The sequence below is a fragment of the Prunus persica genome, chromosome G4 (genome assembly GCF_000346465.2).
Source record: "Prunus persica cultivar Lovell chromosome G4, Prunus_persica_NCBIv2, whole genome shotgun sequence".
Classification (NCBI taxonomy): Eukaryota; Viridiplantae; Streptophyta; class Magnoliopsida; order Rosales; family Rosaceae; genus Prunus; species Prunus persica.
The window spans coordinates 13,643,615-13,656,748 of NC_034012.1; the positions used below are offsets into that span (position 1 = coordinate 13,643,615).

The 13,134-nt window shown below is 45.3% G+C and overlaps 2 protein-coding genes across 3 annotated transcripts; both read right to left on the minus strand.

Moving 5' to 3' along the window:
* On the minus strand, window positions 218-6,082 carry LOC109948635. Its single transcript, XM_020562303.1, has 2 exons — window positions 814-6,082; window positions 218-696 (listed from the first exon to the last, which is right to left on the minus strand). The coding sequence occupies exons 1-2, from the start codon at window positions 6,080-6,082 to the stop codon at window positions 218-220; spliced, it is 5,748 nt and encodes a 1,915-aa protein (XP_020417892.1).
* Window positions 7,633-12,325, minus strand: LOC18780194 (aspartic proteinase A1). Of its 2 annotated transcripts, none has more exons than XM_007211762.2 (14): window positions 12,220-12,325; window positions 11,169-11,545; window positions 10,996-11,056; window positions 10,772-10,866; window positions 10,580-10,692; window positions 10,277-10,445; window positions 10,137-10,176; window positions 9,968-10,032; window positions 9,209-9,322; window positions 9,026-9,090; window positions 8,695-8,851; window positions 8,496-8,615; window positions 8,084-8,172; window positions 7,633-7,906 (listed from the first exon to the last, which is right to left on the minus strand). In XM_007211762.2, exons 2-14 carry the CDS (start codon window positions 11,538-11,540, stop codon window positions 7,822-7,824), a joined length of 1,545 nt encoding a protein of 514 aa, XP_007211824.1. In that variant the 5' UTR covers window positions 11,541-11,545; window positions 12,220-12,325; the 3' UTR covers window positions 7,633-7,821. The 2 variants fall into 2 exon arrangements, with proteins under 2 accessions (XP_007211824.1, XP_020417434.1); XM_020561845.1 differs by lacking the exon at window positions 12,220-12,325 and adding an exon at window positions 12,091-12,188 and having other exon boundaries at window positions 11,169-11,547.

The window sequence follows — 13,134 nt, forward strand, 5'->3', positions numbered from 1 at the left end:
CAAGGGTGGCTGTTTTTATTTATGATATGAACTTAGCTTGATATCAATTGTGTTAAAAATGATAACAATGTGAGTTCATGAGAATGAGCTGAGTCAGGCATTTCATTGAAATAGATGCCGAAAGGCAGAAGGTACAAGTGGTCTAGGGTCTAGATACCTTACGTCTAACTTACAGTAATAATCAAGACCAAAGTATTGTCCTAGGGTCTAGATATGTTTACTTGTAATAGTACTTGAGGTGGTCAGCATTCCACGGGTGAGGCAGCGTCTTGCCTGTGGAATCACGAAGCTGATAAGTGCCGGGGCGGCAGATTTTGATAATCTCATAAGGACCTTCCCATGTAGGGCCGAGGGTACCCTCGTTGGGATTTTTGGTAGCCAAGGAAACCTTGCGCATGACCCAGTCCCCCATTTTGAAAGCACGGGGCTTGACTCGGGAGTCATAGTATTTGGCGATGCGTTGCTTGTACGCGGCATTGCGCATGCTTGATTGGTCCCGGAGTTCGTCAATGAAGTCGAGGTTGAGGGCCAACTGCTCGTCATTGGTCGTGGCATCGTAAGTGGAGGTTCGGTATGTGGGCTGGCCAATCTCTACCGGAGCCACGGCCTCGGTTCCAAATGATAGGGAGAACGGCGTTTCACCCGTGGATGTGCGGAAGGTGGTGCGGTAGGACCAGAGTACTTCTGGGAGTAGTTCTGGCCAGCAGCCCTTGGCTTTGTCAAGTTTTGTCTTGAGGGTCTTCTTGATAATTTTGTTCACGGCTTCGACCTGGCCATTGGACTGAAGATGGGCTGGGGAGGCGAAACACAGACGAATCTTGAGGTTCGAACAAAATTGTTTGAATTTGGCGTTGTCAAATTGCCGGCCATTGTCGGTGACGATGGAGTTGGGGATGCCGAAGCGACATACAATGTTTTGCCACACAAAGGATTCGATGCGAGCCGCAGTGATGGTGGCCAATGCCTCGGCCTCAGCCCACTTGGTAAAGTAGTCTACGGCCACAACTGCATACTTGACTTGGCCCTTGCCCTCTGGCATCGGTCCAATGAGATCTAGTCCCCATTGGGCAAATGGCCAAGGACTGACCATGGCCGTCAGTGGTTCTGCCGGGAGTTGTGGAATGTTGGCGAATCTCTGACATTTGTCGCATTTTTGGGTGAAGGCCTGGGCGTCAGTGTGGAGTGAAGGCCAGAAGTATCCTTGGCGGATTGCCTTATGAGCTAACGAGCGTGCGCCCGAGTGGTTGCCGCAGATGCCTTCATGGATTTCTCGGAGGACATAGTGACCCTCCTCTGGAGTCAGGCATCGGAGGTAAGGAAGGCTGAAACCCCGCTTGTATAAGGAGCCATTAATGATCAGGTAACGGGCAGAGCGATGGCGAACGCGTCGTGCTTCTGCCGGATTAGCCGGTAGTGTTTGGTTTTGTAAGAATTGGAGGATGGGGTCCATCCATGTAGGGCTGTGATCAATAGTGCAGATGAGTGGGGCTTGTGTGCTGGGCTGGGCCAAAAACTCGATGTGGATGTGGCGACCCAGTCCTTGCTCCAAGGCTGATGCCAACCTGGCTAGTGCATCGGCATGGCTATTCTCGGAGCGCGGCACCTGCCTGATAGAGTGGGCTTGGAAGTTTGCCAGCAAGTGCCGAGCTTGCTGGAGGTAGGCCGTCATAGAGGCATCCTTAGCCGTGAAGTCCTGGTTGACCTGGTGGACCACAAGTTGTGAATCGCTGAATATCTGAATTTGCCTGGCGTCCATCTCTTTGGCTAATCGAAGACCAGCTAAGAGTGCTTCATATTCGGCCTCATTGTTGGAGGCTTGGAATTTGAAGCGAATGGCGTATTCGAGGGCAACCTTGTCTGGGGAGATGAGAACGAGGCCGGCCCCACAGCCCTGGGCATTAGAAGAGCCGTCTACGAATAAGGTCCACAGGGGCTGGGTTAGTTCGAGATTGCCTTCGGTGGGGGTTTGGTCCTGGCTGGGAGGGGGGTTGGGTTCGGTTATGAGCTGGGTAGCTGCGGAAGCTTGGGGATCCGTGAATTCAGATAGGAAGTCAGCAACGGCCTGGCCCCTCATAGCCGGGCGGGGTTTGTAGTGAATATCAAACTCGCCCAGTTCAATGGCCCATTTGACCAGCCTCCCAGAGGTTTCTGGGTTCTGCAACACTTGTCGGAGCGGTTGGTTGGTTAAGACATGGATGGTGTGAGCTTGGAAATATGGTCGGAGGCGTCTTGCCGAGACGACCAGGGCGAATGCCAATTTTTCGATGTCCGGGTAACGAACTTCGGCATCTTGCAATGCTTTACTAACATAATGCAATGGGTGCTCCGCGTGATCTTTTGATCGGATAAGCACAGAGCTAACAGCCGAAGCTGAGATGGAGAGATAAATCACGAGGATGTCTCCGTGCTCAGGGGTTGACAATAAAGGGGCCCGGCCCATATACTCCTTCAGCTCGCTGAAAGCCGTGTCACATTCAGCAGTCCAGGTGATGTTTCTTTTGGTGCCTTTAAGGGCCTTGAAGAATGGGGCGCAGCGGTCAGTGGCTTTGGAGATAAATCTGGTCAGGGCTGCGACACGCCCTGTAAGGCTTTGGATATCCTTGACCGTCTTAGGTATTGTCATATCTAAGATGGCCTGGATCTTTTCTGGATTGGCCTCAATGCCCCTCTGGCTGATCATGAAGCCAAGGAATTTTCCGGAAGCCACCCCGAATGCACATTTGGTGGGGTTAAGCCTCATTTTGTATTGCTTCAGGATGGTGAACATGGCAGAGAGGTTGGGGATGTGCTGGTCAGCCGTGCGACTCTTGACTAGCATGTCATCGACATAGACCTCCATGGTATTGCCAATCAGGGGGGCAAAGAGCTGATTCACCAGACGCTGATAAGTAGCCCCGGCGTTTTTGAGGCCGAAGGGCATCACCTTATAGCAGTAGAGGCCGCGGTCCGTAATGAAAGAGGTGTGGGCCTGATCTTCGGGGTGCATGAAGATCTGGTTGTAACCTGAATAAGCATCCATGAAGCTAAGGAGGGCGTGGCCGGCTGTGGCGTCGACTAGCTGGTCAATGCGGGGTAGTGGGAAGCTGTCCTTTGGGCATGCCCGATTAAGGTTGGTGTAGTCGACACACATGCGCCAGCCCTTTCTTGGCTTGCGAACCATTACGACATTGGCCAGCCATGTGGGATAGTCAACCTCCCTGATGAATCGGATACTACTCAATCGATCCACCTCCGCCTTCATGGCCTCATAGCGCTCGGGATCATAGGCTCGACGCTTCTGTCGGACTGGTCGGACGGCAGGATTGACGCTAAGCCTATGAGATATGATGTCTGGTGATATGCCAGGCATGTCATTGTAGGACCAAGCGAAGACTTCGGAGTTGAGGCGGAGGAAGGCGACCAGGTCAGAGCGAAGCTCTGGTGAGATGGAGGTGCCGATCCGGACTTGTCGATCCGGGATATCGTCATGGAGGGTAACCAGCTCCAGGTCCTCCATAGGTTCGGCCTGTGGTGCGATGGACTCCTCCCTAGGGTCCTCAGGTGGGTCTGTGCCAGCTTGAGGAGGGGCGGGAGCCTGGGTTACTGCTAGGGCTTCACTCCTATGTTGGCGATTGGTGGATTTGACGGCTGAAGCATAGCAGCTTCGGGCTCCGAGTTGGTCGCCGCGCACCGTGCCTGGGCCATTAGGAGTGGGGAACTTCAACAGCAGCATATGCGTGGAAATAAAAGCCTTCATTTGGGCCAAGGCTGGGCGGCCGAGGATGACGTTGTAGGCCGTGGGGCAATCGACGATAAGGAAGGGGGTGGTGATCGTCGTCCGCTGGGGTGCGGCCCCAATTGAGATGGGGAGATGAATGCTGCCGATGGGCTGGACCACATCACCTGAGAAGCTCACAAGGGGTGTGATGCTTCGGTCGAGTAGGTGAGGCGGGACCTGGAGTTCATTGAAGCACTCGGCGAACATCACACTGACCGAGCTACCAGTGTCCACCAGGATACGCCCAACGTCGAAGTTAGAAATGTCAGCCCGGATAATGAGTGGATCGTCATGGGGGAGGATAACACCACGCTCCTCCTCCTCGCAGAAGGTAATGGGGGCCCAGCCAGTCCTGTGGGTCTTTGGCAATCGTCCCTGCTCGGTGCTGAAGACCTGGTGCGCATAGGTGGAGCGGACATAATGTTTGATGGAGTTGTTGGAGGTGCCAGCCAGGGTAGGACCTCCGCTGATGGTGGAGATCATGTTGATTTGTCGTTGGTGAGGGTTAGGCGGGGCTGGTATGTTGCGCACATAGTTGTCCAGCTTACCCTCCCGGATGAGCCCTTCAATTATGTTGCGCAAGGCAACACAAGATTCGGTGTCATGGCCGCTGAATTGATGAAAGCGGCAGAAGACCCCCGTGTTTGGCATAGGCTTGTTGGATGGTCTCCGGGGGGGTGGCTTGGGGATGATGGGGGCTTCACGTGCCAGGACGTTCTCATAGGTGGTGTTGAGGGTCGTAAAAACCTCAAACCTGGGCCTGGGTGCGAATGGAAGTGGGGCCCGATCACCAGGCCTGGGAGGGTTGCTTCCACTAGATTGATGGGGGTTGCCATGTCTGCCACGTTTGTGATTGCTGAAGGGATGCTGGTAGCTATCCTTCCGCTTATGTGGTTGGTTGTCCTGGGCAATCGGGGCAGGGGTAGAATGCTGAGGTGGGGCTGGGGCGGGTGCTGAAGCAGGTGGAGGGTCGGCGAAAGTGTTGCGCGCCAAGTTGGCTGGGCCACGCTTGGAATTGAAGTATTCAGCCTTAGCGTGGATTGCCGCCTGCTTCATCAGCTCTGCATATGTGTTCCAACTGTTGCTATGAACCAGGTAGCGGAAGTTGGACTCGCGGAGGCCGCTCTTAAAAGCGCCGAAGGCAGCGCGATCGTCAGTGTCTGGGCAGCGAGAGTATTCATGACTGAACCGAGCTGCATATTCCCGAAGGGGTTCGTCCTCAGCCTGCCTAAGCATATACAAGTCGTCGGCAGAGTATAGGCGATCAGTCTGGATCATAAAATGGTCCAGGAACGTCTGCTTGAGACTATCGAAGGAGTTGATGGTGCAGGGGTGGAGCCTGTAGAACCAATTCAGGGCCGCGCCGCTAAGGGTGGAAGGGAAAAGGAGGCACATGCCTTCATCAGTGAGGCCTTTGCACCCAAGGGCAGACTGGAAGGAGTGGATGTGGGTGAGAGGGTCCTCCGTGCCAGTGTAGAAAGCGATGCGGAGGGGCTGGATATCTTTCTCCTGGTGGTAGTGGAGGATGCGTTCGGTAAAGGGCCCTGGTCGTGGTTTTGCCCAGAGGGGTTGATGGCTGCGTTGTTGTTCGCTTTCCAGGCGCCGGACCTTTTCGAAGAGAAGCCTCATGGCCGGGTCGGCATGAGGAAGAGGTTCAGGTGCCAAAGGCCTGGGGGCGGGGCAGACAGGGACTGGGGATTGTTCCCAATTTTCCAGCGCCCCGGTGTGGTAATTTGGCCAGGTCTCCGAATTATAAAAGTCCCAAGTATCCGAGTCCCCGACACCTTCCTCGTCGGGTATGCGGACGGGGGCTGGCGAAGGGCCCAGGTGTGTCACCCGTGGGTCTTCGAGGTTGACAGGGATAGGGATCGGCCTTGGCTGGCGGTCCGAGAGGCGATCCCTGCAATCTTGGTAGATCCTGACTGGTTCATGGGGCCGGTCCCTCGGTGGGGGAACGCAAAGGGGTCGTGACTGGGCTATCTCCGGATGAAGGTGGTCTTTACCCTTGCGGAGCCTAGCCTGGGCCGAGGCACTGTGGCTGGAATGTACCGGCTGGTTCGGCTGAGTAGGCCCAACGTTCTGGGTGAGGTCTTGCTGGGCATCCTGGGTGTGAGTCCTTTCCCAGTTCCGCTTTAAAACACGGTAGTCATGTTCTAGCTCAATGTTCCTGCAATGAAGGTGGTCGTATTTTTCCGACATTTTAGTGACACTGTCGCGGAGGCGCTCCACTTCTGCCTGGAGAGTGGCATCTTCCGAAGATTTCCTTCTAGAAGTACCATCGCGGGGGGTATGATGCTGGGTATCGCGGCTATCCTCGGTCGGCATAGCAGAATGTGGGGTGAAGAAGAGGCGACGGGGCCTGAGGGGTGAAGGAGCCAGCTGGGCTGATAGAGAAAGAGGGGATTCAAGTGTCGATTTCCCACAGACGGCGCCAAACTGTTGATGCTCAAAATGGCCCGGCCAATATTGAGTTCAACTTAGTGATTAGATGTGCTGAGTCTTCAGCAGAGAAGAGGGCTGAGGCCCTTGGTGAAATGGGTTGGTGAGAGACCTGTAGAAGGTAAAAAGAGGAGAAGCAATCGTCAAGCTTCGGACACCGGTGTGGTGCCGGCCGAAGGCTCTCCGATGCCTAAGTCAATTACAAGTAGTAATTCTGGCAGAGTAACAGTAAAAGTGGGAGAGTAGTCTCTTCCTTTTACCTGGGTACTGTTCCCTATTTATAGGGAAGTGAAAGTGGGAGCTTTGCACAAAGTTCCAATGTGGGACTTTGTGCAAGCCGTTGTGGTGACGACACGTGTCCTGGGGATTAGGTTTGGCAGCTGAGAGCTTCGGCAGGTGTCTGGCACCTCGGAAGTGTGTCTTCCTTCGGCATGGGAGAAGGCGTGGCTGCCTTGGTGCTAGTCGCTTTGATGCTGGGTCTGCTCGGTTCATTATGGTGTAAACATTGTGTAAGTTAGCTTCCAATCTCTGCTCTGTCAATCCACGAAATTGATGCTCTCATAACTTTTCTACGTCCCTACCCACTATTCAAATTTGGCTTTCATTACCTAACCATCACAACATCCCCAAATTCGTTATTGAGTCTTTTTAAAATATAAATTATAACAAAAATTCGGTCCGTAATTCCTAAACCCTTTTCTCTTTTGTTTTCTTTTGCATGGAAATCTTTAGTCAGCTCAGCGGCAAAACAAGAAAAAACAGAACACCAAATCAATAACCACAAAAAACAATACGGCCACATTTGGGTGCAATAATCACTCGCAGAAAATGACAGGATATCAATACCTTATAACTTATCCCTTCTTAATCCTCAAAATAAAAAATCATTCACATTTACCTTTATTTCCTCCTTCAATATACTAACTTATTCAATCTAATCCAATCATAGGCACCAAACGAGTAATTGGATTAGAGCGGATAACCTATAAGACCAGTCACCCACTGAACTAAACACATGGAGGGTTAAATATTTGCGCGCAGTTAGCATATGTCCTCAATACGTTATATGTCCACCTTCAATTACCCCCACAAAATGACATGATATCAATACCTTATAACTTAACCCTTATTAATCCTTAAAATAAAAAATCATTCACGTTTACTTTCATTTCCTCCTTCAATATACTAACTTATCCAATCTAATCCAAGGCACCAAACGAGTAATTGAATTAGAGCGGATAATTTACAAGACCAGTCACCCACTGAACTAACACATGGAGGGTTAAATATTTGCGCGCAGTCAGCATATGTCCTCAATTCGTTATACGTCCACCTTAAGCACACAATCAAACATTTTAAAAGACCAAACAAGAACTAACGCTGCACCAAAGTACATAAGGCATTTGAATTTGAATTCATAGCAGGCTGAGACACACTGTCGGAAAGGATCCATTTTCTTAATTAAAGTGCAACGTTGAAAATACATTGGATAAAAGGCAGGACATGATATGTACATACAAACATCATTCACAGGAGCTTACTTCCAGTACTAGATAGGATAGTTTCAAACTCGGCAACGTAAAAAAACAAGCACAAACAGAACATTAGAAGCTAATATCTACTATCTATGCAGCTTCTGCAAACCCAATTCTCTCGTTGCCATAGTCGAACACGGTATGGTAGCGACCCATGAATACGTCCCCCAGGATCCTGTTGGAAAAACAAATATTAGCAAGGGCTTTCAAATTGCTCTCTCTTGCCAACAAGAAAAGTAATCAACAGACGTCACCAATGCCATTGGAGAAACAAAAGATCTACCACCACAATTATCTTGACACCAACAAAACCGAAAGCAAAAAGATGGAAAAAATGGAAGGAAAATTATACCAGAGAGGTCCACGGGGTGGTGGGACATCCAAAGCAGTAAATCCACTAATGCATTGTGCAGCATCTCCCTCACCTACTTTGAGCACATACTGATTTCCAACAAACAAGAAAAAAGAAAGAAAAATATCAGTAATGCAATAAACTAAATCTCCGGTAAAGACAGAAGAACGTGACCACCATGCTCATAACTTGAAATACCACAATATGAAAAGGATAAATTTTCAAATATTGTGCACATGCAGAAACTGAAAAATTTATGTGGAACTCTTAGCATCAGGCGGGTTGAATGCACAAGTAAAAAGCAAAAGCTCTAGCATCCTTTAGTGACTGGGAGAGATAACACAAGACACATAGTCAAACGTAAACCATAAGTGTCAGACCAACATAAGCATATCTAAACATTATACTTCACCTGCTCAGGGGTAAGATCAAATGTTCTTCCACCAATAGTAAAGGAAACACTAGGCATGGAAGACAAACCACTACAATCAACTGCAGATTCTCCCATTGGGCTAGGCAGCCGCTCACAGAGCTGCAATAAGAACCCAGAGCATGAGCAAGGCATTTAAGTGCAACCTATAGAAACATATCAGATGTAAGTATTACTTCACCTGATTCACATATTCAAGAATTCGTTCCTGTGTCTGATTCTGCTTGAGCTGGTTTTGCATCCATACAACCGTCATCTCACAAGCAGAGCATGATGCATCAGATAAGCCCCCAGATACCTTGTGAGTGTTCTCTTCCACAACACTCTTGATTTCGGTACTGACCAGTCATATTTTCAAAAATTAAATAAAAAGAGTGCACAAATAATACAAATAATAAATATGTATGATAAATTGATTGCAGAAACAAATAAATAATAAAAGAAATACATGTATAAGAAAGTTAGCCAAACACAATTCAATCATATGCCTCAACAAGCAAATTGAGTCCAACCTTACACCATGAGTACCATCAAATGTGCACAAACCAATCTGAGAGCAGATTTTCTGTGGTTGATCCTGCCACAATTAAAATAATAATAATATCATAACAAGTAGGAATAAAAATCTGTGCAGTTGTTCTAAAACCAAATGGTTTATTGACCTTACATAAAAATGGGAGGTCATGAAATTATACCTTGGCTAAAATCCTCTCAATTATGGTCTCTCCATATTGTGCGACTACAGTCTTGCATTCTTGACTTACAATCCCAGAGGCTCCAATGGCATGATTGAGTTCAGTAATAATAGTCTGTAAATAAGATACAGAGCACAACCAATCAAAAACAAACAATAAGTATGTGCATATGCCCACGCTGAGGCAGCATGAACCCTCAAACCAGGAATATAATCAAAGTTACAACCAAAGGTTAATGAAAACTAATTCATTTTCCCCTTCCAAAAAAAAAAATAATCGATCAATCGGAAATTCAAAACCAAGGATCACATATGTTTCCATTACAAAACAGAATAAGCAGCATCATATGGAGGTTGTATGGACAAAGAAAAGGAATGCATCTCTAATGTATGACATGCAAAAAAATAACAGTAGGAAAATTAATAAAGTTCATTTCATAGGAACAGGCATCAAGCTTACCCTTAACAAATTCTGGAGTCATCTACTTAAGAGTAATAAACAGAGAACGTTTAGCGTATACAATTGCCACATCATTTTATTAATTACTGATTAATCTTCCCTTAATTCTTTTCTCAATCAATCCAAAACCAATGATCAATCTATAATTTTATTCATACTAAGAAATTAGTAATAAACTTGAAGTTACTTAGGAAGAGGACGGTGAAGAGAAAGTCCCTGGTTCTAGAATTTTGTTCAAAACAATTCAAAGTGAGCGTTCTGCAGAATTGAAAATAACCACACAGACACATAGATACACACCGTTGGGCCAACTAACAAAGAGGTTCCAGAATCAGCAATTGCTGAACAGCCACCAGCACAAAATCCTGAAATAGGTATGCTAAAGTCAGAATGGAAGTTGATAAAATTGTACTAAACAAGATACCATGTGAAAGAAAAAGGAAAGAAAACGTAACAATTTTTCGCTTACCAGTTGTTTTACCATCAATCATAACATCACCCATGTCAAACTGCCAACAAGAGCAACAGTGTACACAATAATATAAATTTTTCACGAGCACATAAGTAATTATGGATTTTCATAGAGCAATGAACGTTCAGAATACCAACCTGCCAATAGCCTTTCTGCGTAACAGGAACGTAAGTGTGCTCTCCCTTATAATGATTAGGATCCACTCCACCAAATACAATTTCACCTCCTTCTTCTTCATCAGCATTACGATTAAACCAGAATGAGAAAACTGGTTCCTTCAGGAGACCCTGATTGACCATGTTGTACCTGCAGAATTCCTAAAATTAGAACCATCGGAAGATGCACTCGCTGAAGTTCCTATAGAATACACAACCTATAAGACTCAAACCGAGCAGGAACTCATAATCTCATAATAACAACACAGAAGAAAAAAAAATTACCACACAGGTACAGCATTTCCAACTGATATCTCTTGAAATCCAAGTCCAAGTATGCCATCAAATTTGGCTACCAAAAATGTGACTCCAGGCTCCTTGGTTGCCTCAATAAATTCCTGAAACAGACTACCTGTATTATTAAAGGGAAACCACCACTAAGAAGCATAATTTGTATGACCAAGATGTTAAACTTACCTGATCTTTGACCACGAGATCACCAATAGTTACATGGTCTTCACTGAAGAACCCAGAAATAGCTCCAGTTCCATAGTGGATTGCTGCAGGCTTACCTGCACAATGGAGGAAACCAGAATATCCTCTCTTGTCATCAATGGAAATGCTACTCCAACGGATACATGAATATGCACACGCACTAAAAAGGTAAAATGATATAAACAATCATAAAGACAGAAACATACCATTTTTGTTGTAGGTGCTCGAACTGCTTGACTTGTATTTTGGGTGTAAATAGCAGGCAATCTGTACTCATACACAAAATAGTTAAATTGTCTCCTATCTAACAACATGAAGAGATGCAATTCAATTATAAATACCATATAAATAATAGAGAAATTAAAGAAAAGAAACTCACCGAGAAATAACACTTGGCTGAAGGAACCCACAAATTTGAACTACCAGTATCAAATATCACAGTGAACTTCTGAGGGGGAGTGCCAATACCAATCTCACCAAAGTATTGAGCATCCATGTAATTCTTGAGAGATACAATATCAGTGTCCTGGGAATCAGCCAAATTTCCACGCAGACGATATTTAAGGAGAGAAGCTCTCAGAGCCTCTCCTTCCTTGGATTCAATCTGGGCAGCAACCCGGTTATTTTGATCAAATTTCCTCTTCTTGAGCCCAACCCGGACCAACCCATCATTGGATTCAGAAAAAACCAACGGAAACAAGAGGAAGCACAGAAAGAGCGTCGCTGTAACGGACTTAAGTTTGGTTTCCATGTTAACTGCATGCAGAAGAATCCATTTTCTTAATTGGAGCATGAAAGAAAAAACTCATCAAAATCATTAAACTTATAATCGGAATAGTACTCCACCACAGTGACAGTTGAGTTTCCACACACACACAGAGCACCGATAATCATAAATTCATACATACACATGCACTGAACTCTTAAACGTATCTTCAAGCAAGTATATATTATAATTTTGAAAATTAATCAGGCATACACCAAAAAAGTCAACCAAAAAAAAAAATTTCTTGGGCTGAAGCAGATCAACACCGAATAACACTAGCACTTTCCTCTTCAATTTATTTCTCTAACCACTGTTTGTTTCCCAGGAAAATGCATAGAAAACATTCAGAAAAAAAGGGAGCAAAATCATAGTTCCAAATATTCAGGCCAGCTCAACTAACTAAGCCGATTATCCTAATCAAACATATAAATTAAATTACATAGACTATGCATAGCATCAATTCTATAGGGTTCCAAAGTTCACAAGAACAAATTATAACGGAAAAAAAAAAGCCCCAAAAACAATCTAAGATACCGTCAATAAAAAAAAATTGGAGCTCTGGTTGAGACGAAGCTTGGGCTTCGGATTGAAAGCCAAAGAAATAAATTGACAATAACAATAAGAACAACGAAATTGAAAAGTAGAAAAGATGAAAATGACTCACAGTAGGCAGGAAGACGATGAGTATATAAATGCGTGTTTCCCAACGAACTGCTACGAAACCAGATATTTATATATCGCTTTGGTTTCCAAAGCGGACAACTTTTCGATCCTTGCCGCACACGTGTACTTGATGACTGATCAATACTATCGAAAAAATAGAATTTATATTCTTTGCGTACAGAAGAAGGATAGAGATCAGACCAAAAAAAAAAAAAAAAATTGAAGAATAGAGACAAATGAGCTGTGCTGTTATGCGGTTAGAACAAGCAATTCTAGTACAAAGCGCTTTTATTATAAAAATTTGTTATGTGCTTATTTAAAAAGTACTTTTATGATCCGAAAATACTTTTAAATTTTGCTGTTAAATACTGTTAGAAGTATTTTCTGTCAAATACTGTTAGAAGTATTTTTAGCCTTTCCAAAAGCACTCTAAACGGGCTAAAAAAATTATAACTCTCAATCTCACCCATAATTGTAACAATTTTCCGATGAATTCGTATGCCTATTTTTTTTGTTTTTTTAATACAATAAATTTGTATGTTTTCAGGTCATTTTATTGTTTTGTTTCATTGTTTTTTGTCTATTAGGAGCATATATTATGCGTAAATCAAGTTACATAAACCACAATACCTCATCGCTGTCATGTAAAAACAGGATTTCGTTGTAAATTAGTCCAAATTTAGTTCAAGTTGTGCAATTTATTAGGGAATTCTGAATTAGATTTCGTTTTAAATCCTGGATTAGTCCAAATTAATTGAATTCAAGTTATACAAGTCATAAGCATTTGTTTAAGGTCAAAGAACAGAAAACATGCCAGCAACAAGCAGCTCAAAATTTTCTTGAAAATAAATAGCTGAGGGTAACAATATTGAAGAATTAAAGATTGATCTTCAAAGAACCGAATTTGTGCAGGTAT

Coding starts and splice junctions, on each gene's coding strand:
- LOC18780194 (XM_007211762.2), bottom strand. CDS start 11,540: ATGGAAACCAAACTTAAGTCCGTTACAGCGACGCTCTTTCTGTGCTTC. Junction 10,693..10,771: donor ATCTCGTGGTCAAAGATCAG/GTAAGTTTAACA, acceptor AGTCTGTTTCAG/GAATTTATTGAGGCAACCAA. Junction 10,033..10,136: donor GATTGATGGTAAAACAACTG/GTAAGCGAAAAA, acceptor TACCTATTTCAG/GATTTTGTGCTGGTGGCTGT.
- LOC109948635 (XM_020562303.1), bottom strand. CDS start 6,082: ATGCCGACCGAGGATAGCCGCGATACCCAGCATCATACCCCCCGCGAT. Junction 697..813: donor TTGTTCGAACCTCAAGATTC/GTCTGTGTTTCG, acceptor GCTGCTGGCCAG/AACTACTCCCAGAAGTACTC.